The sequence below is a fragment of the Calcarisporiella thermophila genome, assembly GCF_041956535.1.
Source record: "Calcarisporiella thermophila strain CBS 279.70 unplaced genomic scaffold VTP21scaffold_15, whole genome shotgun sequence".
Taxonomy (NCBI): domain Eukaryota; kingdom Fungi; phylum Calcarisporiellomycota; class Calcarisporiellomycetes; order Calcarisporiellales; family Calcarisporiellaceae; genus Calcarisporiella; species Calcarisporiella thermophila.
In genome coordinates, this window is record NW_027192205.1 from 47,948 (window position 1) to 70,520 (window position 22,573).

At 49.9% G+C, this 22,573-nt stretch overlaps 8 protein-coding genes across 8 annotated transcripts; 3 read left to right on the top strand and 5 right to left on the bottom strand.

Moving 5' to 3' along the window:
* Nucleotides 1–200: 200 nt before the first annotated feature.
* Nucleotides 201–1,829, bottom strand: VTP21DRAFT_2609 (uncharacterized protein; the record flags this gene model as incomplete). Its single annotated transcript, XM_069392820.1, has 4 exons — nt 201–979; nt 1,092–1,198; nt 1,264–1,365; nt 1,444–1,829. 4 exons carry the CDS (start codon nt 1,827–1,829, stop codon nt 201–203), a joined length of 1,374 nt encoding a protein of 457 aa, XP_069249857.1.
* Nucleotides 1,830–2,791: 962 nt separating this feature from the next.
* VTP21DRAFT_2610 (uncharacterized protein) lies at nt 2,792–5,010 on the bottom strand (the record flags this gene model as incomplete). The annotated part of the gene is made up of 10 exons (XM_069392822.1): nt 2,792–3,134; nt 3,206–3,402; nt 3,474–3,578; nt 3,650–3,848; nt 3,932–4,118; nt 4,192–4,277; nt 4,359–4,426; nt 4,521–4,621; nt 4,702–4,740; nt 4,836–5,010. The coding sequence occupies 10 exons, from the start codon at nt 5,008–5,010 to the stop codon at nt 2,792–2,794; spliced, it is 1,500 nt and encodes a 499-aa protein (XP_069249858.1).
* Nucleotides 5,011–6,050: 1,040 nt separating this feature from the next.
* On the top strand, nt 6,051–10,670 carry VTP21DRAFT_2611 (uncharacterized protein; the record flags this gene model as incomplete). Its single annotated transcript, XM_069392823.1, has 14 exons — nt 6,051–6,122; nt 6,190–6,273; nt 6,361–6,444; nt 6,513–6,629; nt 6,699–6,783; nt 6,849–6,915; nt 6,984–7,119; nt 7,201–7,330; nt 7,417–7,514; nt 7,575–7,763; nt 7,836–7,923; nt 8,003–9,152; nt 9,217–10,160; nt 10,243–10,670. 14 exons carry the CDS (start codon nt 6,051–6,053, stop codon nt 10,668–10,670), a joined length of 3,672 nt encoding a protein of 1,223 aa, XP_069249859.1.
* A 205-nt stretch (nt 10,671–10,875) lies between these two features.
* On the bottom strand, nt 10,876–11,428 carry VTP21DRAFT_2612 (uncharacterized protein; the record flags this gene model as incomplete). Its single annotated transcript, XM_069392824.1, has 3 exons — nt 10,876–10,946; nt 11,011–11,371; nt 11,426–11,428. 3 exons carry the CDS (start codon nt 11,426–11,428, stop codon nt 10,876–10,878), a joined length of 435 nt encoding a protein of 144 aa, XP_069249860.1.
* A 260-nt stretch (nt 11,429–11,688) lies between these two features.
* Nucleotides 11,689–13,899, top strand: VTP21DRAFT_2613 (uncharacterized protein; the record flags this gene model as incomplete). Its single annotated transcript, XM_069392825.1, has 9 exons — nt 11,689–11,713; nt 11,778–12,110; nt 12,175–12,333; nt 12,399–12,502; nt 12,569–12,683; nt 12,747–12,808; nt 12,884–13,004; nt 13,072–13,161; nt 13,223–13,899. The coding sequence occupies 9 exons, from the start codon at nt 11,689–11,691 to the stop codon at nt 13,897–13,899; spliced, it is 1,686 nt and encodes a 561-aa protein (XP_069249861.1).
* A 536-nt stretch (nt 13,900–14,435) lies between these two features.
* On the bottom strand, nt 14,436–18,792 carry VTP21DRAFT_2614 (uncharacterized protein; the record flags this gene model as incomplete). The annotated part of the gene is made up of 6 exons (XM_069392826.1): nt 14,436–14,562; nt 14,623–15,152; nt 15,233–18,149; nt 18,223–18,322; nt 18,384–18,491; nt 18,576–18,792. The coding sequence occupies 6 exons, from the start codon at nt 18,790–18,792 to the stop codon at nt 14,436–14,438; spliced, it is 3,999 nt and encodes a 1,332-aa protein (XP_069249862.1).
* A 268-nt stretch (nt 18,793–19,060) lies between these two features.
* On the top strand, nt 19,061–19,709 carry VTP21DRAFT_2615 (uncharacterized protein; the record flags this gene model as incomplete). The annotated part of the gene is made up of 3 exons (XM_069392827.1): nt 19,061–19,187; nt 19,256–19,558; nt 19,624–19,709. The coding sequence occupies 3 exons, from the start codon at nt 19,061–19,063 to the stop codon at nt 19,707–19,709; spliced, it is 516 nt and encodes a 171-aa protein (XP_069249863.1).
* A 234-nt stretch (nt 19,710–19,943) lies between these two features.
* VTP21DRAFT_2616 (uncharacterized protein) lies at nt 19,944–21,833 on the bottom strand (the record flags this gene model as incomplete). The annotated part of the gene is made up of 4 exons (XM_069392828.1): nt 19,944–20,537; nt 20,598–21,298; nt 21,366–21,513; nt 21,588–21,833. 4 exons carry the CDS (start codon nt 21,831–21,833, stop codon nt 19,944–19,946), a joined length of 1,689 nt encoding a protein of 562 aa, XP_069249864.1.
* Between the last annotated feature and the right edge of the window lie 740 nt (nt 21,834–22,573).

The following is a 22,573-nucleotide window of genomic DNA, read 5'->3' on the forward strand; positions in this document are numbered from 1 at the left end:
ATAAAAAGGCAAGGAAGAACAAGGAAAAGAAATGGAATAGAGATGAGAGGTCAGGAGAATGCCATGAAGAGATAAGTCAAATTAAAGGGGGGAGGGGGGGAACCAGAAGAAAAATTACTTTCAATATACGGAAAACCTAAAATATAAAAACAGAATTGTATTTCACCACCGATGGAAAAGCCATTTTTATAACATATCCTTCAAATCCACAATGACATTCCGCGCCTTGTCGCCGTCCTCGCTTCCCCTACCCCCTCGTCCTCCTCCTCCTCTTCCTCCTCCACCCCCGATTCCAAGTCGTCCAGATCCGGCAAGTAGAACGGAATATCGGGTTGGAACTGCGGCTTCCGTCGGCGTGGGGGGGCATAGGTCTCTGGCCCATATTTCGGGGCGCCGGGAGGCCGTTGACGAAGAGGGAAAGAATTGGAGTCGTTTTCTTCCTCGGTGGTGTGCGCTGGTTTGTACGAGCCACGGATGCTATGGTCGCATATCATGAAGATAAGCGGGGCGCACCCGACCAGGCTGGCATAGAGCCGCCGTGTATAGGGGCGGAGCCCACGCCGCGTCCGGATGTAGAGGATCACACACGGCAATACCATTGGCAGCCGCAGGCATTTCCGGAAGGTGGGACGCAGCCGCCCCAGCACACCCTGATCGGGGGGGTTCCACGGCCTCCGCCAGGGGTTCTCGTCGTTCTCGTCCACGTCCTCGTCGTTGTCAAACTGGAGCAGCTCCTCCAGATCCAGGTCATCGCTCTCGGCCGCATAGTAGTCCGCGAGCCGGCGCGGACGGTTCACCCACTCCACCGTGGACATGTTTGCACGGTAAAGGTAGAGGTGGAAGAACCCGAGGTTCGCGAGAAGCAGAAAAGCAAGCATACCGAGGAGACTGAGGAAAAGCACGAGGATAAGGAGGGGGATGGCATAGGTTTCGGGGAGAGAAGCCCAAGGATTGGCCAAGGCGGCAGCAGTGGATTCGTCTACCATTAAAAAGCAAGAGGTCAGCTCGATAAATGCAGTTCGAGGGGGGGAGGAGAGGGGGAAAGGGAGGAGAGGAAAATGGGCAAAACGCTTTTCTTTAGCCCCACTCACCTGCTGATGAATCGCGGTAAGTAGCATATAAGCTAATGATGTAGAAACCACATATCGTATAGGAGAGCAGGGTGAGGGCTGCTACCCCAATAAGCCAGCAAAATAATCTAGAGGGCATCGAGAGGAGTTAGCAAGCGCGCACCCTTCATGGGAAAGCAACGGAGTCAATCACCTATAATTCGATGACCCCACACAGCAATTGAGCCAGCGACAGTGGTGATCCATGCCTGCGATGCATTTGTTGCATACTTTACAGTGTCGAGTTGCGGATGATCTGGAGGATGGGGAAACAACAGTGGCATTAACTCTGGGATCGAATCAATGTCATCTCCATGCAGCAGGAATCACTCACACTTTTACTCTACAAATGCCACACACCCCCTTTGAAATGACCGAGACGCCCGCGGCTCGCACAAACGACATGCTCCTTGTGACGCCTGCGTTCTTCACCGCCGCATCCTCCGTCTCCTGCAGAGAAGTGGCGATGCTCAACCCATTCCCTAGCATCATCGATACCACCATGAACCATCGTACCCATCCAAATCCGGGCTGCGCCGAGATAAAGCGGTCGAAGACAAGAAAATAGCCTGCCTCCAGAAGCAGAATCCCGAGCCACTGGAGCAGAAAAAGCATGTCGAAGGGTGTATGCAGCCCATGTTGCCGAGCCCAGTCATTCCGGTGGATGGCGAGCCGGGCGGAAGCGGATGTGCAAGGCGAATGCACATACGTGAGGGGCATGGTTGGAGATTGCCAAATAGCGAGCGGTTGTGCGCGATGGGGGATAATGAGAGGAATCTCGATGATGATCTACTTGCAGATGGGCGCCGAAGGAAAGAGAGGGAGAGAGGGGGGGAGAGGGGTTGGCGGGGGAGAAACGGTGGAGAGTCTTGAGAAACAGGAAACAGGAAACAGGAACCGGGAGCCAGAACAGCCTCCTCTGCAGAAATAAAAAAAAATATTTGCTGGTGACAGATAGGCCAGGCCTGTGGATCTCGTCAACAAATAAATTGGAGAAAGCAAACTCTAATTTTCGCAGTCATGCCGCCGCCGTTCCCCCCTTCTGCGAAGCTTTCAGCTCCTGATGGGGCGCAGGGGCGAGGGAAAAGGGAGGCGGGGGGAAGCCGCACAACGATAAGGTACATCCCTAGGACCATCGCCCCGTTTTCGCGGCTTACTATGCCCTTTGCCCTCTTGCAATCGACACCGACAGCGCAAGCATGCAAACCGAAATTTCGGAGTGGAGCAGCTTGCGCGAGTCGGCCCGCAGCGGAAGGGTGCAGGGCTAGGGAGCATGCAGCTTGAGCCTGCAGAGTCCGCTAGGCTTGGGCCATTCTCCCCCCCCCCCCCCGCCAGCATCACCAGAAGGCAGGGCCGAACTCAATCCCTGGCGATCGGCCAAGCGGGATCCGGCCTAAAGCCTGCAATGCAATTATTCATTGGCAGCCCGAGCTGGCCACTCTGATTTCTTCGCACCCCGAGTAAGGTGGACGCGGCGCTCGGGCTCCCAAGCGGGGACCGTGAGAGCCCGCTCGGAATCCTCTATCAACCAAGATTTATTGACATCAAACGCCTATATTAATAATAAGTGCATCCCTAAATGATTCGAGAATAAATAGCAGAACATATCAGGTGGGAGAAAGAAAAAATACAAGTATAAAGAGTTTTATATGGAGGAGGTGGAGGGATAGAGATGGGTTAAGTTACAGCACGTAGCGGAATTCGGGATGCAAATCTCCCATATCCTCTAAAACCCGCTGGTCGATTCCCTCGTGAGCTCTTTCCGACTGATCCCGGCGCCGGTTCTCGCGCTGTAAATACAGGTGCAGGAGCACCGTGAAAATGAAGCTCACGGCCAGAAAGGCTGCGTTTGTGACATGACCTGGTATATAGTGTGGCTTGTGTTCGTCGCGGTAGATCTGCCCTCCGAGGACGCCCCCGATGTTGCCAAAGGAGATCATCATAGCACTAGCGACCCCGCGCTTGGTGCTACCGCCGATGTTGTTAGTCATCCAGGCAAGGGAGGTGGGTATCATGGGGAAAAACCTAGAATAGTAGTGGGATCAGGCTGAGCAAGGAATAGGAGGGGGGGGGAGGGAAGAGAAATGCGTAGTTACCCAATGGCGGCCAAAAAAGTCGCAGTGTAGAGGCCAGCCACCGACCGTAGAGTCGCCAGCAGGATGAAGGCAAGCACACCCACCGCCGAGCATATCAGCAGATAGACGGACCGTTTCCCCGTGCGGTCCGAGAGATACCCCACCAACGCGGTCGCAATACACCCCACGGCGTACGGCGGAGAGCTAAGCAACTGAGCCTACAAGAAAAGCAAACCAGGGTTACGCTCACCCGGAGACAAGAGGGGTAGAGGAGCAAACCAGGCGATACCTGAAGGCTGGTGAACCCAAGGCCATTGACAATCGAGGGGATAAACAGACTGAAGGAGTAGAGGGGCACCAGGATTCCGATGTATATCACCATGTAGAAGTAGACCTAATCATGGGAGCCGATCCCATCGTCAGCCCTGTTTGCATCGCTGTTTCGCTAATAAGGGTGCATCCTACCTTAATATCACGGGCGGCAGCAAACACGTGATTCCAGCTGAAGTGGCTCGCCGTGGCCACGGTGTCGTTCCGGAGCCGTCGTTGCGCAAGCTCGCGCTGGGCGGGGGTGAGAAATTTGGCCGTCTCCGGAAAATCAGCAAGGACAAAGTAGGACGCAAACGCTAGCACAACCGTGGCGCCGCCCTCGAGAATAAAAATCCTACCAAGGAGAGACGCATTAGGGCATCGCGGCAAGGGAGTAAGACGCGCGGAGGGGGGCTTAGCCCGATAGAGAAGCAATACCATTGCCATCCAGCCAGCCCCTGGATCCCGTCCATTTGCTGGATGCCGTACGCGAGCACCCCTCCGAAAGCCCCGGAGAGACTGGCGGCGGAGAAGAAGAGGGCAATGCGCAGGCTTTGCTCGCTCCGTTTATACCAGAAGGTGAGGTAGTACACCACGCCAGGAAACAGGCCGGCTTCAGCAAGGCCTAATCCCCCGGGGGGGACAGAGTTAGAGTTAGAGCTCAACAAGCAATCCAATCTAGGGTGACGCTAGTTTACCGAGGAAAAAGCGGTTTGCCATCAGGTCGGAAAAATTCCGGGAGAATGCCATGGCCACCATGATTCCGCCCCACACCACCATGATGCTGATTGCAGATAATATTCAGATCATCCATAAGGCACAATGAAAGCGCACTGTGGCCGAGAACCGGCACGCCAATACTTACGAGGGTATCCATTTGGAAGGAGTGAGTTTCTTCAGGAGGAGATTCGACGGCACTTCAAACAGAACATACTGCACAGCCAGAGGAGGGCGACCCATAAGAAGCAAGCAGATTACAAAGTCAAGACCTCATTCGCTCTTTGGCGGCCCATTCAGCTCCACTTACCCCAATAAAGAAAATAGAGAGAGACCATGCGTATTCTGGCCCACTCAAGCCCAAAGAGTGCTCCATCCCGGCCACCTTGGCATTCCCAATCGCAATTCTGTCTGTCAAGAGCCATCAGGGCAGGATCATTAGTCAGCGAATGGAGGGCAGAGATGGGTGTGGGGGAATCGTGGGAACCTACCAAGGAAGCTGAGGAGGTAGAGAAGGGCCAAGAAAGGAACTATGCGAGGGCAAGGGTAGTGAGAGATCAGCAATGGCATGCATATACTGATTGTGCAGCTACAACGATGACATCAGCGGCCGTCGTCAACCTACCTAGATGGATATCCTGCTTGAAGAGCAAGGCTTTCTCGAGAGCAGGATCGACCGAGGTCAGGTCGGCCTTCTCGGGAGGGTAGCCGGGGGCATTCCCGGAGCCATCTACAGGCAGGCCATTCTTTTCATGGGAGAGGGCGCTCTCGGTCTGCTCGTCTTGCTGGGGCGTCGTCATGGCGGGCAAAGGGAAAGCAATACGCAGGCCGAGATAGAATTTGCAACCTCTCTAATTCCAATTTATAGCGTTCGTTTCAGATTGGCCGTCAAATCTCCCTGAAGATTGTTTAATTGTCCGAAGCGAATTGGGGGTCCGCCATGTCACGTTGGATGTGGGAAGAGTGTGGAGAAGGGTAGCTTCACCCTGTTCAACCTCCGCCCCCCCCCTCCCCCTCTTCCCTCGCCTGGCCGGCAGGCTCGCCAGCCTCCCCCGCCCGCTCGGCCCAAGAGCTCTCCGTCGAGGCCGCCCGTTCTTCCTGCCCGTGTTAAGCCGCGGGCGCTGCCAAGGGCCTAAAGGACGGGCCCATCGTGGCCAGTGCTTATGATCAGAAACAATCCTTGACTTGTCTGTGCTTAGAGTTCCGGATGGTACAACAGGCTTGGGCCTATTCATGGAATATATCCTCACGCGGGAAAAAAGTACAGAAATAAGCTCGAGGCTTGTCTTTGCGGAGCCCACAGAGGAGGAGGATTGGCGTTACTCGGCCCTGCATCTGAATCATGTCGGCTATACTCAGGACCCTCCGGGCTTTGTGAACGAGGCCCCCCTTCTGAGCTGGCCGCTCGGCCGCTAACTTTGGGCCGGCTAGGCGTGTGGACGGGGGATATAGCCAGCGGGGGGGAGGGACTGGAACCGCCAGGGCTGCCATGTATGGCTGAACTGGGTTATCGCACAGTGAGTGTACTGCACCGAGGAGTACAACTCTGGGATGACTAACGCAGATTGACAAGTGAATAAGCATAGTGGCGATAAACTTTTGCTGGCATTGTGCGAGGTTCTTCTTTAAACTCCTTTTCACTCCAGAGGGCATATCGATTCGCTTTCATTTCCACCCCTTGATCAATCAGAGATAACAGAGGCTTTGATGGATATGTCATTTGGGGTTGAAGAACATTCTGATATGCAATTCAGCAGTCACAATTATACCAGTCCTTCGGGGAAGAAGAGGGTAGAGCGTCAACGCGCAAATCACGCAGGTGCGGATTTTCGGTGACATCATGGCTGCAATCGAACAACCATCGCGCATCGTGGATAACGATCCACTCGATGAAGAAGATGCCATAGATAAGGTAACGGGCGACCTTTAATGCCCCTTAATCTCTAAATGCTAACTCACCCATGGTGTTGCGAATTCAGGATATGGCAAGGCATTTCGACGAGCTCCAGGCGACATTACAAGGAAAATCCGACATCGAGGTGCACAATGAGCTACAAGACCGAGTATGTGTCTCTTATTTTCATGGATGCATGCGTCCAGTAGGTTACTACTACAAAGGCTCACACAACAACCGTGATTCAATTCAATAGGCATCTCAGGGCCGTGTCAAGTATTCAGACGTTTCCTCTGCTCTCCTCTACGGGATCCTAACCGATCCAATAAATGCCAAGACTGTATGCTTATCCCCCTCTTTTCGACCAATACCCTAGCGTTAGCGCTAATCGTGTTCTCTCCATCTTAGCATTTTCAACGTCTTTCTGTGGTGAATCGCGATTTTTATAACAATGTACTACATCTACTAAAACACCTGTCGTCTTCAACGAAATTTCATCAGTTTTACCACCCAGTGCATGAACAAGTAAGCGTTTCCTTCAATTATCGTCAAGGCTCCTACGGCTGTACTAACTCGCTTCATATTCACGTAAAGATGCTATGGCTTGTGGGAGAACTCACCGCCCTAGCTGTGCAGGACATAGATATGGTCTACATTGCATTATTCCGGCAATTGCGGGGTAAGCCTTCTGGTTGACGCAGGAGGGGCGCGATGTATAATGGATGATGTCCTTTTTATGGATAGGCTCTGACTTAACTAAAACCAATCTTTGGCTATGCGAATCCTTGCTTACCTTGCTAGACGTCCACAGGTGGGTTTATTTTCTTCTCGTAACTGTTTGTTTATGTGCAGCCCTGGCTCATGCTTTTTTAATTCTAGAGAAAAGCTGGATCTCTATCCAGATGTCATAACCACCTCACTCTATATCTATCTGCGCTTGATTCCTGATCACACGACGGTCGGCCCACTTCGTCAACGAGAGATCAACTACTGTGCATCCATACTACGAGAAAAGGTATGGTGAATGGGGGAGGTGGGATGATGGCTCCCGCAGCGGCTTTGCTCATGGTTATGTATATGTGTTTCTTGAGTATAGTTTGTCTCTTGTGTGCGCATTGGGAGAGATCTAGTTCGAGCTTTGCAGGATGTTTCTCGAATCCCAGAGTTTGAGCCGATATGGATCGATATCCTGAATAACCCCACCAAATTATATCCTCATTTTAAAGGTTTGTACGAAAGGTTGACTCGGATCTTCTCTAGTATAAGGTGCCTGAGCTCCTTGGCGCTTTTCTTCTTCTCTTCACCTGCTTAGGCGTTTGGCAATTGCTCTCCTCCCCAACCCCCAGGGAATACCTTCAGCGTCGGCTCACGGAAGATATGGAAAAAAAGCTATACTTCATCCTGACAAAGGTAATCCTCATGAACTTCTCTCCTCCTAGGCAGCCTGTCCTAAACCACCTCTGAATGTAGCTCAAGACCAATAATTTTGCGCGCAATCTTCAGTGGTTCCTCCAACGCTATCTTCCTGTTGAGTCTGACGCACTCTACTGCGATATTATTCGCTACATCTGCGGCGTTTATCATCCGTCGAACGCGGTGCTTGCTTCTGATATTGTACCGCGCTATGTGATCATTGGAAATCTAATGCGCACGATCAAGGTATCGTTTTCATATGCATGTACCCCCTCTTGCCTCCAGATACTCATCTCTATGTCCCCTGATCGATGACAGAGTCACACAACGAGTAGCAATGCAAAATTGACTCTGTTTTTTGATTGGCTCTTTTTTGATCCAGCCGTAGATAACATCATGAATATAGGTACACGTCCCACAGTGTTTAAAGTTGTGTTGAAAACTAATTAGTAGAATGACAAATGCATTGTCTGCCTCTCCTTTAGAACCCGCAATGCTACTGATCGAACGCTCCCTGTCCACCTATCCTGCCACCTCTAACATGCTTCTTGAATTCCTTCGCTTTACTATCGATGAGTATTTTCCGCCTCTCCGTGACCGTTTGTTTGCAGGCGTACAAGCAAGCATGCGTATCATGCTTGAGAAAGGGGTGATCCGCTCGCTGGTCGCGGTGTATAGGCACCCAGCGCTTGCGGAAGAAGTCCGGGTTTATATGCGGGAAATGTTCGGGCTCTTTTTGGAGGGACCGTCTGGGAGTGTGGGTGGAATGAGTGGAGCCCAGGGGGGGGATAACTTGCATTTTATTCCAACTCCCGCCGTGGCCTCTCTGCATGTGGCCGTGGCGCCCGTAGCTGCAGGTAGTGGCATTGGGGCCGATGCAACGCCCTCGCAAGCACCCTTCTCAGAAGTCGCCCCGTTTTCTGTAGAGACAAACGCATGCAAGGATGGCGAAATAGAGGGTGCACTGGAGGCGCAGGATGAGGAGGAACTGAGAAAATGGGCGGCAGAAAAGGAAGCGGATGGTATGGAGTATGGCTCGAACGAATGGCAAGAGCAGGAGCAAGAGGGAGAAGAGGGAGAGGAGGGGAGACTGGCTGCTGAAGACTTGGGCATGGAGGAGGAGGGCAATGGGGTCGAGCCCGAAGAGTATGATGGCGGATATGAGGAGGAGGTCGTGGAGGAGGAGGACGATGCTATGGAGACCTTTTCCCACGATGAAGAGTCTGAAGACGTGCTTCAAAACGAGCCAAGCTTTTGGCTCTTTGGCAGTTCTCTTACCACTTTTCGTGATGCTTGTATCGCTATGCGCAAAACGGGAGACGATAGCTCCGCAAGACAAACACTCAACGACATACTGAAGGTATACCAGAAGATGGATGTCCCCCCCCGGCAGTTGTCACAGGTGATCGCCGGGTATATGAATGAAGGCGCGCACCGAGTCCAAATAGGCGAGGAGTATGGGGTTGGCGAAGGGGAGGAAATAATGGATCTATTTGGGGCACTGTTGCTCTCCTGGTGGGATGGGGACCAGAACAAAAAGATGGAAGAACTAGTAAAATGGGTCGTAGGGGCCGGGGTGGGGGCCAAGGCCGAAAAATGGATCCTAGGGATGCGTCTGCTGATGTTTCTGGCCAGGTAAGCATCGCCACCATGGATGCCCAACTATATGAATTAATTTTATTTTGTTGAACCTCTCTAGGCAAGCCGTCAAACAAGGCTATTCCCTTGACCAAGTTGGAAGCAGCCACTTCGATACTTATGACCAGGCCATTTCCTATTCCTTACAGGCCACGGAGGAACTTACCAAGGACGAAGTGTATCGCGCCGCCCTTCTCCGAGATATGAGGTACCTCCAAGAGCGCCACCCCCTCGCTTTCTTCCATCTCCTCCAGCCCCTTCTTCGTATCTACCGGGAGTACCTGGCCATGCCCACTGTCGACCCGAACCTCCTCTACCTGATAGCATCGGCTGCGTCTCCTGCTCAGATCTACACGCTCACCTGCTCGCTCCTCTACGACGAGATAGAGTTGCTCGGGCACGGCGGTGACTACGATGAAGTCTTGATGGCCACCCTGGAGTGGGAGTCGTACGAGCAGACCTCTTTCTGGAAATTGTTCCGTGCAGAGTTCGCAGGCCGAGCACAAAAGATCGAAGATCTATTGAAAGGCTCCGCGATTCTCAGAGGGTTGGATGCGGAGGTGAATCCCGAGCCTCTACAGGCGCTTCTCGAAATGCTGGGGAGTGTTCCTCCCGGCCCCGGACTTATCCGGGCCGTGTTGACGATGGTCCCTACGGGAGAGGACGAGCCGGTGCCCAAATATATTTTCGTGGCGCTGGAGCAGTGGTGTCGAGTGTGGAAGGGAGAGCTGGAAACCTCGCTGAGAGAGGTGGTTCTCGGCTACGCGAGTTCGCTTGACTCGATCGGCGGCGAGGACGAAGAGAGTGAGGGGGCATTATTAGAGGAGGCTAGGCAATTGATTCGGATGGTGGCCGGATGGTGGAAGTCTAAAGGCGACCTTGCTTTGTCCCATCTTGGCGAAATACTACTGAAGATGCCCATGTCGCTGTGTCTAGATGCACTCTTGCGGCGGTTGGAGATGGAGGCAGAATGTCCTGAAGGATTTGTTGACCAGCTGAATCATGGTAAAAAGAAGTGCGGGCCATTTGGCCGTACTATTTAATTCCCTTCACTCTCCTAACTTTACCTATTCTTTCCGCCTTCTAGTAATTAGAGAAAGCCGCGAGCTTGTCGAAAAGAAACGCAAACGCTCAGAAACATTGAGTATTGAAGTAAAGGACCGGCTGCTAGCACCTATTTTGAAAGAGTACCAGGAATATCAAGAGTCATCTCGCACCACTAGAAACGAACCTGATGGTGAAACCGCTAGCGTGAACAACACTCCAGAAGAGAGTGGCGAAGACAAGGAAAAGGTCAATGAGGGCGCTGAAGAAGAAGAAGAAGAAGAAGAGGCGACCATGAGAGGCGACGGGGAGAAGGAGGAACTTGCGACTGAGGATCGGGAGAAGGAGGAGGAGGAGGAAGAAGAGGAAGAGGAGGGAGATGCCGAAGAGATGGTTGGATCGCGACGAGCAGCGGCCTCAGGAGTCAAGGCCATGAGGAGAAGACTTGTGGTATTAGATGATGATGATTAGCGGCATTTTATCAACCACTCTATTCCCCTTATGCCAGGTCGTTTTGTAAATAGTTACTTGCTCGTTTTCTATTGTCGCCAAAAAAAACACCCCTTTTATCCTTTAATCTATCTTCCATTTTGATCTGAATATAACCAACTTTATTTGCCCTTCTACTAAAATGAAACAAATAGTTCAACAAATAATCTCAGCACGTTAAAGGAAACTACACTCTCAGGCCAAGACGATGCTCCATTGCTGCGTGAATATCGATGATATCGGTAGAGTGCTCGGGGTCTACGAAAAAGAAAGGAAGGAGGGTTCAGATCTCGGCACTACACGAAATTACGAATCCACTTACCGCCTAGAACATCTTCAAACTCCAACGACTCGTCTTTACCGGCCAAAATGTCAAGGCCCACTCCAGAGGAGGGCAGCCCCGGAAGCCGCTGCATTTGCGCAACAATATTCTTCTCCATTAACAACCTCACCGGTGCATGGATTCCGTATACCCGGCGATGCATCTCAAGTTTAAGACTCTGTTGCGTCTCTTCCCAGTTTGCCAACTGCTGCTCTAGCGGGTGCTTGGGAAGAACTTCTGTAACTACTGTGCGAATCCCGTGGCGAAGTGTGTCATGGGAGCCGTGTTGCGAGGTGCTTGGGGTGGAGTGTGAAGTGGTGGAGAGTGATGGCGCGGGTGCAATACGAAGTGTAGAGTCAGCCTAAAGATACATCGGGTTAATACAATTCGATTGGGTTTATAGGCGGCGATTTACCATGTTCTTTGTGGTGAATTGCGATACGATACGGGCAGAGTAGATTGGAGGAACCGAAGATCAATTCGTATTCTGCACTAAATCGAGTACGATGAACGCGTCAACCTTTTGGGATGATTACGTCAATGGACCTGTGGCTTGGCTCCGGGACTGGCTTCCAGCAATTTCATAACGCGACGAAAGCGGACCAAGCGCGCATCTTCGAGAATTTGGGACGTAGCATGACTGGGCATTAGACAATTTCACATCCATCACAGCTCAACATGTTACCGATCGAAGAGGTTAAAGGTAATTCATTCCTGATTCCTTCATGACGATCTTCGTACTTATTTAGTCTTGTGCGATTTGCTAGAGGCCAAGCGGCGTCGCCTTGTCGTACTCTCCTTTTGGGCGGTCATTATCCTAGGCATTCCTCTCTGGTGGAAAACCACCGAAGTATACCGCGCACCACTTCCCTTTGCTGAAATAGAAGAATGGTCCCACAAAACGTGCGATATGCGATTCCCTGTCCATCTTCGCCTCCACATTTCAGACGCAACAAAAGATTTAGACATCACAGGTATTGGAAATAGCGTGAAGGATGGTGTTGCAGAGAGATTGAAGAGTGAAGAAAAATGCTTGGAATACGAGGCCGATGTATCCGTGATGGCGTGGAACGACGCAAAACAAAGTGAATCTTCAACATGTAAAACATCAAATGAGATTCCCCTTCTCCTCCTTTCTTCTATTGCTAAACCTGACATCAATAGGGCTAGACGAAGAGGATCAGGATTCAGAACCTGGAACATACGACCTCTACGTGCGACCAGATGTACCTGTGTCCCGGTCAAAAAAGTTTATTGACGCAAACCGAGTATTTGTAGGAAGAGGGCGACGCATGTTGGTTTTGGTCAAGGACTGGCGTGAAGGCAAATAGACAATGGAGTTGAGCTTGCAAAGCAGACGCTGAGTCTTAGCTGTTCTTCTTTTTTAGACGAGATATCCAAGGTGTTATCGATATATGCCTCGAGTCTCTTCACAAAAGAGCGTGAGAGTATCCGCAGAATAATTGCTGAGCAAAGAGGCGAGCAAACAGCCGTAATTAGATGCTCATCTTCAAGCATTTGCTCGCATGGTGCTTAAATTATGACTATATCTATTTAGGCCAACCATGATAGCATGCGCACTTTTAAGTATTCCCGCGAATACCGTATAACCTTTAGTTTGATGAATGGTGGGGCCGGGCATGTTGACTGGGATATTGCCAAAGCGGTTGATGGTATATTTGTGGCCATGATGTTCTACTAGGATTTTCATTCATCTCCCTTTTCTTCTTGCATAGTGTATCTACAACCATTCCTACGAGAGCTTTCCGTCGTCTCCAATTTCACGGTTGATTCTCAGGTACCTTGACGTTGCTCGTAATTCCTTTTTTGATTATGCTTATCGAGGCATTCAACCTTTTTCTATTATCATTAGATCCAGCATTATGCTTCTCTTACCGTTACTCCCCAGCATCACCAAGATGGCACTTCGTCATATTATTATCTCACCCCTGAGAAGCTTCCTCACTTTGTAAATGCGGCTGAATGGAATCTCGGTAAATACATTTCAAGGGAAAAAAAAAAGGCTTTGATTAGTACTTAGAGGCTTATCCTTTATTGCAGCTTCTATTGTTTCATCCTATCCCACGATAAATTTTGTGCTATACGTGGCGTCTCCTGAAATGCGCCCCCTGAAAATTCATGATGCCAGAGGTAGGCTCTTACTTCTCCCTTTTGCATTGTGAAACTGCCATGCAATGAATATTCATTTTAGGCAACATAATCGAAAGCAACGCTTTCTCCATCCCACAATGGGGGGGTGTCGTCATTGCGAACCCTGCGTCCTCCAGCAAGCAGGAAAACGGCTATCATTTCTCGCCCAGCGAGCTGGCGACCCCCATGTCCGTGTTCCTGACCCAGTTACGTGACCTGATGGGGGTGCGCGATATCAGTGCTGAAATAAGCGATGCCCTTGGTCCCTCTTTTATGGTGGATTTTGCCCCTGCTCGCGAAAAGGGCCTCACTGCTCTTGAACTGGACGCACTGCTTCGACGCCGACAGGCAGAAAACTTGAGCTCTGCGCTAACCACGCTGCGCTCCCTTGCCCAGCTCGTACAAAATATTCCAAATATGGTGGTTCTATCCCAGATCCAAGCGCAGGTGGATGAGGCCTTGCGAAGCGTGCGCGCCGCCTTCGATGGGCGCAAGCGGCTGGTCGACACTGTGAGGGATTCGATTGTAGCGGTGTCGACTAGTGAGGGCGCATTTTTCGACCCGACCATGGTTGCCATGCTCTACTTCCCCGACGAGCACAAGTATGCCATCTACATGCCCCTCTTTGTGCCCATCTCTGTTCCGCTGTTGGGTGCGCTTCGAAGGGAATTAAGCGAACGGCGGAAACGCAAAAAGTCAAAAGAAAAAGGAAAAGAGAAGGACAAGAAGGACCAATAACCCCTCCATTTGTAATTGAAATTATATCATGCTTCTGCCTGCCTTTTTTTTTTTGTGTGTGAAAATATCTCGTTTTTCGCTTGAGATTTGGCATACTGTAGTTTTTTTTTTCTTTCGCCATAATTTTTCATGAATAAATTTTCACCCTTTCAACAAAACGAACCTCACCCAGATGACTGACAATACCAGTCCGCTTTTGATTGGGAGCATCAATTTGTAGGAAACAGTTGACTAGCTTCTAGCTGATGATTATTTTCTTGTGATTTGCGTATGCTAGAGCCTCTTGTGTTGGTTTGAATTCTCGTTCGTCGTGATATTGCCATATTAAATGTGTCGCTTGCCTCCTAACATAGAATCCCACCACTTTTGAAGTGATGGCACAGGGGCTCTCAGTATTGAGGGCATTATAATACATGTGATTGTCACTCATGCTGGGGGGGGGGGTAAATTTTTGATAGCAAACAATCAACTTTATATTGCAAGAACACATCAATTTATCATCAGATAGAATTAAGAAGAAAATAGAGAAGATCCTTTTAAAATTCCTTTCGAATCCGCTCCTGTAGTATCTGCAGTCGGTTTTTGAGTCCTGCCCCATCCATGGTGATGGTGAGTAGATATTTTGTGATACATTCGTCCACCAATTTGGCGGGGAAGCTCTCCCTAGGGTACAATAGAATGTTAGGAAGGCATTAAAAAAAATAATAAAGTCTAAATAGTTACTTGTCGGCAATCGTGGCATTGGGTCCGCCCAAATACTCGAACCATTCGCAAAGCAGCCGCTGGATCCCTTCCACCAAGAAGAGCAACGCATTCGTCCCTTGCCACGGGGGAACCTTCCCTTCAAACAGTCTGTTATATTCATCGAACAGTTCCTCATAGGACGCCCCAACGCTCCGGAGCGCGCGCACGACCCAAGCACGGTCAATGTCGGCACGCTTGTGCTGATAACTGTATTGCTCCAGCAGGTTGCAGAGCAAGCCCAGCGGGAATGCGGCCTGGGAAGGGTAGAACCGCTTGCCGAGCAGCTGGACTTTGAGGGTGAGCGCCTCAAACGCAGTGCGATTCCCCTTCGTTTCCGAGGTGGAGGCACCATCGTTGGGCTGAGCCTGGGCAGTGGCCTGCTCATGCGTTTTGCGGATGATTTCCTGCCATGTTTGGCGCAGAAGATACTCGTCATTATAGTCGGCAGTGTACATGATCAGCAGGATAGTCTCGTGGAGCTTCAGTGGGGCAGCATATTGATTGTAGAGCTATAGTTTCAAGCATGAAAGCAAAACAAACCATTAGTGAGCGACATCAACTGAGGCTGAACTAGAGGCTGCCCTTTTACCGTTGAGATGTCAAGAAGTTCGCTCTCCAGCTGCCGCATGTATTTCTCGCCCTCCGGCAGGTCTCGCACCTGCTGATAGATCTCGAGTTGCACCTGTGCTACCTCCAGCCTCTCTTCCAAATTGTGCAAGAACTCGGCCATCTTAGCGCCGCCGGTCTGGGCGAGACTCCGAGCATTGCCCACCGCAAGCGAAAGGTATTCGACCCGCTGGTCGAGGGAAATGGGGAGGTCCGAGGATTCTGCGAGTCGGAGTTGCACGTTGGCGGCTTTGGCAAAGTCACCTGTCCGCACGTAGTACTGCCAGAGCAGATCGAGCTTTTCTTTGGTGAGCGGGTCCCGGGAGAGGAAGCCCTCCAGGAATGGCGTTCGCAGCTCAAGCAGCTCATAAGTTAAATTTTCGGCGATAAACCAGTCGTAGAGACAGAGGTGGAACAGAGCATCTTCGGAGGCCAGTGCCTTGGGCAGAACTTGGTTTAGATACGCCTCTTTTTCGGGGTCGCTTCGTGACGCGGATATTGGCCCCACCCCGTGCAGCTTGCTCAGTAGTGAGATGACACACTCATAGCACTGCTTCCGCTTCTCAAACATTTCCGCCCGGGGGTCCATGGGACGCGAGCCCTCCTCCAGCCATGCGACTGCAACCCCCGCAGGATCCATGTCGTGTGCACAAGCCAATGCTAGCTCCACCGCGCCAGTAAGGAACCCTAGTTCCGTGTACTCGTTGCAGATTTCTTGTAGCTTCAGCGGTTGCAGGAATCGAGCGACCCTGCAGAAAAGGTTGAGGGATTCGGTAAGGAGCTGCTGTCGCTCATGGTAGTCGGCCGTATCGCGAGCCTTGCGCAGCTGCTCGATCGCCATGTAGTAGATCACGTCGTCAGCGCTGCAGAAGGTTCCGCACCGTTTCCGTAGAACTTCGCTAAGCGAGTCCATGTTCAGCTGTTGTTGGCTGGCCTGCTTCTTGATCACCGCGGTCACCAAATCCCGGCACAACTCTCTGCCCTTTTGGGTGGTCAGTACGCTCTCGTAGGTCAAGCCGGCCAGCTCGGATTGTGCAGCGGCCGCCATAATCTCAATGGCCTCCGGAAGCTTGTAATCGATGAGCAAGAGTACGAACGACAAGGCCTCGATGCACTGCACAAGGAGCAGGCACAAAGCATCGAGCGATTGCTGCTCGGCTTCCCAGGCCTGAGCTTCCTTGCGGTCAATTTGCATGTCAGAATATCTGGGCTCCGTGGGCTGGGAGAGATTCATCGACTGCATGTTTTGATCCAAGAACTCCTTCAAAGAGGTGAGATCTCGCTGCACTGCCCTGAGCTCATCCACGGAAATATTAGTATCCTGCCGGTTCTTGTTGGTCGAGAGTGGGGCAGGCTTGGTCACCTTTTCCTTCCAAATTGGCCGCAATAACCGCGCAATATATAGGGCAAGGCCCGCATGCCGCCCGCTGTAAACAATCTCTGGTCTTGTTTCTGCGCGGCCCAGATCGTTTTGTCCTTGCGCCGCATAAGGTTTGTCGAGGAGAGAAGGCTTCCCCCCAAATTCCAGCAGAAGTCGACGAGCGCCATTTTGCACCGCAGAGTCGAGTTTGGAGGGGGTTGAGGGCAACTGCGGCGACAACAGCCCGCTAGGGATGTTAGGGATATGTGGATTCGCACAAAGGATTGCAAAGCACATCGCACACACTTCAGCGGGTCCATAATTCTCACAAAATGCCATCAAATCAGTATCTCTTCCCCCCGATTCTACCAACAGTCGAGTCAAGATATCGACTGGGCGTTGTTTGACGAGCACAGTAACTCCGGAGTTGGTTAGAACCACGTAATCCTTGGGCTGATTCGAAAACTGGGTTGCCAACTCGCTCAGCTGCTGGCTGGCCGTCTTGGTCGCGGTAGAACGCGCCTCAGCAATGGCCCATGTTTTTCCTTCGATTGGCGACGTGTTGCTCTGCTCCAGTAGTGACATTCGCTGATTTTGCTTCTTCATCAAAGCAATCCGGCCCATCTCTGGTGAAGCTGCAACCAATGAATCGCGTTCATCGCTAATCCCATCCACCGCCAGGAACACGCCATTCCCATAGTATGCCGTATGGATACCCGTGTATGAAGCATTCTGGAAGAACACGCCAGTACTTCTATCTGTCGAGACTCCTCCCGGCGGTGCCCTGACATGTACAAGCTCTAGGCCGGTGGGCTGTGTCGGCTGATCCCCTCCATATCCTCGATAACGGTTGTGCGAGAAATAGAGTCGACATCCCGTTGAAGTGACCGCCACCAGATGCACCCACTTCGATTCCGAGGTGTTAACAATATGAATGGATACGATCTTGAAACTCTGAGGAGAAATGGCTTGAGATGTAGGGTACAGCATGCTCGCGTGGCGGCCGATGTCGGTTTTGCGTTCGACCCGGGTAAAGGATCGACCGTCACGGCCAAGGTATACTACTTCTATGTTGGATTTTGCAGTGAGTGCGTAGAGGACGTTTCGAGCGCTATCGACCACAACCGAGCAGATCGAATCGTCCTGCTGGAACTGGAAGAAAGTCGGGAGGAAATAGGAATAGGCTGAAGACGTGTGATTAATTTTTCGGCATCTCTTCTGGAACCAGCGCTCTTCTGACTCATAAGTTAGCTCATACAAGTGTCCGTCGCCTCCGCACATGAAAATTCGCCCGTTGTCCGTCCCGACTATGTTGTTCATGATAACATTATCTGATGGCACCGACATGTTCGTTGTGTAAAGCGTTATATCGCCCTCCTCGCTTCGGTTTGGTAACGATACTCCCAAGAGGATGATTTCTCCGGGTGTCGCAAGTACAAGGAGATAGTGGATTTGGTCGATGAAGATGCCTGGTCTTGGCTTGACCAGACCTACACTCACAATTGTATCACTTTGCTCCTCAAATGTTGAGACATCGCCACTACGTCGAGAGGACATGGAAATCAGCTGTTAATGCTTTCATGTTCAGACAAAATTGGCCAAAAATGACTTACTTCCCAAAATAATTCCACAGAAAGAGCCGATGTTCAAAAGCGATCCATGCTCGGCCAATCTCTGGGAACAGGCCCATAAAGCATTGTGCACCCGTCATAGCTAGCGCACAAAAATGGGTCAACAAGTTTCCTACTAAATTCTACAGCGAATTGTGTCTTACCATTATACAATCTTAGGACTCCATCTGGAAGATTGATGAATTGTCTCTTTTGAATCGTCTGCCAGGACGGACGAGCCGGCTGCGTATAATCGGAAGAAGCCGATACCGCTGAATATAGATAATTCCGCGACATGCATTAGCAGAAATTTTAAGCAGGAGAAAAGAATGAATTATATCGGTATTTCAACTTACAACCAAGCAGATCTGCGAGTTCTGGGTATTCCTCATCGCGCTTTAACTGTTCGTGCAGAGTGCGAGCGGCAGTTTGCATTGACAAATAGAACGAATCAGAATCCCCGGTGCGTGGCTGTAATCGCTGTTGCAGCTGCTGGGGCTGCGATTGCGTTGGCTGATTCGCGGTCCAAAAGAGACTCGTGCTCTCACGAAAAGATCGCGGAGTAGAAATCATGTTAATTGGATTGTTCTCCCGCTGATGCACGCGTTATTCTCTTCGCTCCTCTAGTCTATCGATGTATTAAGGGTGGGAGAGTACGAGGGAGAAAGCAATGCGAGGGTATGTCTCTTTCGACGCGTCTCTCGGTCTATTGCCTGTGGAGTCGGTCAAGAGAACCCCAAACAAAAATTTCGAATCCTAATACGGCGCAGCAGCCAGGACTGCTCTCTTGAAAGGATAAACACCCGCTAATTGCCTCTATTCAACTTAATAAATTCATAAGATGGGAAAAAAGTCAAAATCGAAGAAATCAAAGATAGACAATGAGGATATGGGCGAGAAGCCCCTTGTCCATATTCCCAATGACGACGAAGATACAGATAGCAAGCGAGGACTCGTTGGACTAAAAAGTAAATTTTCCGCTTTTGTAATGTCATTAATTCCAAGAATGTTAATCAATCCCGTATTTATCTTTTAGAATGGCTTTTTGAATATCACCAAGAGCGACCACCCGCATCTGTTCTTCAATCCCAAGTTGATGCCTTCATGAAGAAATTTACAGAGGATGAATACGAGAAAGAGCGAAAATTAGCTGAACTTCATAACCAACCTGACGAGGACGGATTCATCACGGTAACCCGCAAGAGCAGGAGAAATACTAATACAGACGGCACGGTCACCGTGACTGCAGCACGGCCGGAGGAAATCAAGGACTTGAAGCCAAAAAAGAAAGAGCTCAAAGACTTTTATAGATTCCAGATTAGAGAGGCGAAGCGAGATCGTAAGTTTCTGGTATATATTCATAGATGATTTTCTTGTGTGCTAACAGTGCAAGCCATCCCATAGAATTGGTGCAATTGCGCAAGAAATTTGAGGAAGATAAGAAGAGGATTGAGAGTCTCAAGGCAAACCGTCGATTTAAACCATATTGAATCCTTCATTTTTGTACAGTTTTTTTTTGTTCTGTTATTTATATCTCTATTACAAAAAGACATTTCCTCTTATTAATATAAATATAAATATAAATATAATTTGGTTCCGTTTCGAGTGTTGGAATAATTAGTTGTTCTACATTTACTACATAAGTAAAGAGTCCTATTAAGGTGGCTTTTATCTAGTAAAAGAGAATAAAAAGGGAATAAATTAAGAGATGTGAAGTTTTAAAGTTAACAGTTGTTAGTGTTCCAATTTTTCGTGACAAATTCACTCCACATTGTGTTGGTGGTCATGCCCTGCAGATATATCTGGGTGTCAGCCTTGGTGAAGTTACGGCCAGTAAGGGTGTTCAAGGCAGATAAGACGTCGGGTTCGTTGAAGTCGGGGTAGACGACATCAATCTTCTCGGCCTGCGGTGCGGCGGTCACAACATAGTTGGGGATCTTGAAAACAGGCTTCGGCGTGTGCTTCACGGCATCACCGTCTCCATCCAGATCGTCCTTGGTCACGTAACCGTAGTCAATTTCAGCACGTTTGTGGAATGCACTTTGGATGTTATTGAGGGTATCGCTAAGCCTGGGGGCAATGGCTCCCTCGACATCCGCCACATACTTCCACTTGTTTTTGAATGGAGAAATGATGTAAAGGTCGTCATTGGTGAAGGGGCCTTTGAAGAGGTCAAAGCGGGTGGAACCGGTGCTCAGAGCGACCTGAGGTGGGACGGGGCGCGATGTATTGACAATGGTTTTGGGAAGAAGCTCAGTGGCAAGCAAATGGTAGATCGAATTGGTCTCATTGAAGCCAACTTGTTTGAGGTAATAGTCCTAGAAATAGCTGTCAGTCGGTCGTGAACCAGGGTCATTATGGAATCATAGATATCCTACCTGAGGGACGCACCCGAGCTTGTAGGTAATATTGAGCTCTTCGCGGATACGCAAAATTTCCTCAGTGATCTCTTTTCCTTTCTCTGTGTCGAAAGTTTCCTCAGTCGTGTTAGTATAGTGGATGTAAGTGGGACGGTTGCCGTCTAGGTAGAGGCGGTTGACCGTGAGATTCTTGGCCATATCAGTCTCGTTGAGGCCTTTGATCGAGATCCATCCTACGGTCTCCATATAGCGACCAGCCTGGAGAGCCACAGTGTGAGCATCGAAAAATGCAAAGTCGCGGACGTGTGAGTGGCCGGCGAGCATGACAATCGGCTTTGTAGGATGCACCGCTCGGATTGCCTTGTGAAGGACTCCAAACTCCGGCTGACGGATCGGGATATGTCCATTAATGATGATCAAATCGGTGTCGTTGGCGCTCTGGAGAGCTTCATTGAACCAGGGCTGCTTCACCGACTCTTCCACGCTCACAACAACGGTGTTGTTCGAGTTTGATTTGAAGTTGTATAGGAAACCAAATACTAGCGCCGTGGTACCGAACTCTCCCTTGTACCGCAGGAATTGGCTGCCAATTGGTGTGGTCTCGTTGGTCTCAGCATTTTTGATGAACACGTTGGAGGTGAGATATTTCCCCTCCCATTTCGGCGCGAAGTCCTTGTAGACATGCTCAGCAATCGTTCCATTGTAAAGCTCATGGTTGCCTACGTTCATATGGAGGATAAGGTGTCAACAGTAAGTATAAAATATATGAGAGGAATAGAGACATACCGATTGTGAGAGCATCGTAGGGGACATTGAAAAACAGTGGATCACTCTTTAGCCCGCCAACTACCGAGGCATCCGAAAACCCATTTCCATCATGGAGATCTCCCGTATCAATAACGAAGAGATCTTTCTTCAACTCGCGAGCTTTATCCTAATAGATTGTATGAATTATTAAATTTCCAATCTAAAACTTGAAGAACAACTAAAGATGCATATGTCACATACCTTCATATGATTGACGAAGGAAGTGAAATCTCCCCAGTCACCGGCATAGTTGGCCTCCTTCAAATGACCAGGCAAGAAGCCGTGGGTGTCGGTTGTTTGAATAATGGAGAAGTCTCCCCACTCTAGAGAACGGAACTCCATGGGAGTCGTAATGTTCGGAGCGCCCGGCTGCATTCGCTTGGCCATGGGCGCGGCACTGGCGAGACATGCCGCAAGGATTGGGAAAACTACGCCGGTTACCCTCATTAGAAGAAAGCAAGGCAAAAATGAAAAGGAACGGGGAAGACCCGAGTATTACAAAAGAGACGTAGCTTATATAGTACAGAAATGGACTGGAGTTCATTTTGGTTTGTACAAGTTGGAAAGGCTTTTCTAAGGCATGCTTTCGAAGCATATTGCTTAAACGGTGTTATTTACTTGTCGGAGTTTGGTTGCTAATTTCGGAAACCAAAATATCCACCTACAGCAAGAACGGGAGTTCTTGGAAGATCTCCCCGAGCGGCTCTATTTTAGTATTCAGTACCAGGGGATCTGCTGGCGCTGATACTTCTCCATGTCTGCGGAGAGCTGTCCAAATCAAACCATAGCTGCCCATTTACATTAGGCCACTGCTTGCGAAAGTCTTGGAAACATAAAGTGAAGTTGAATACAAGCGAACTCTATATTATTGTCTCTAAGCAACGACATGTCTAACCTTCCCCTGAACTTGTTTTGGCCAAAAGAAATTCAACCGTTCATCTGAGCAATTTAGGGAGTACACATGATAATTCCCAAGCATTTCCGCCATTTTCTTCGTAACTTCACACGCTCGCTCTGCTGCAATTAGCAACGACGATGATCAGCCAACTGTAGTACAACCGACCTTGAAAACCTTCAGAAATTGCATTATACATATCGAAAGATACCATAACAACTATTGAAATATATATAAAAAAAAAGCAAGAGTAGCTTGAGATAGCTCTATCATATTAAGGGAAAGCGATAGA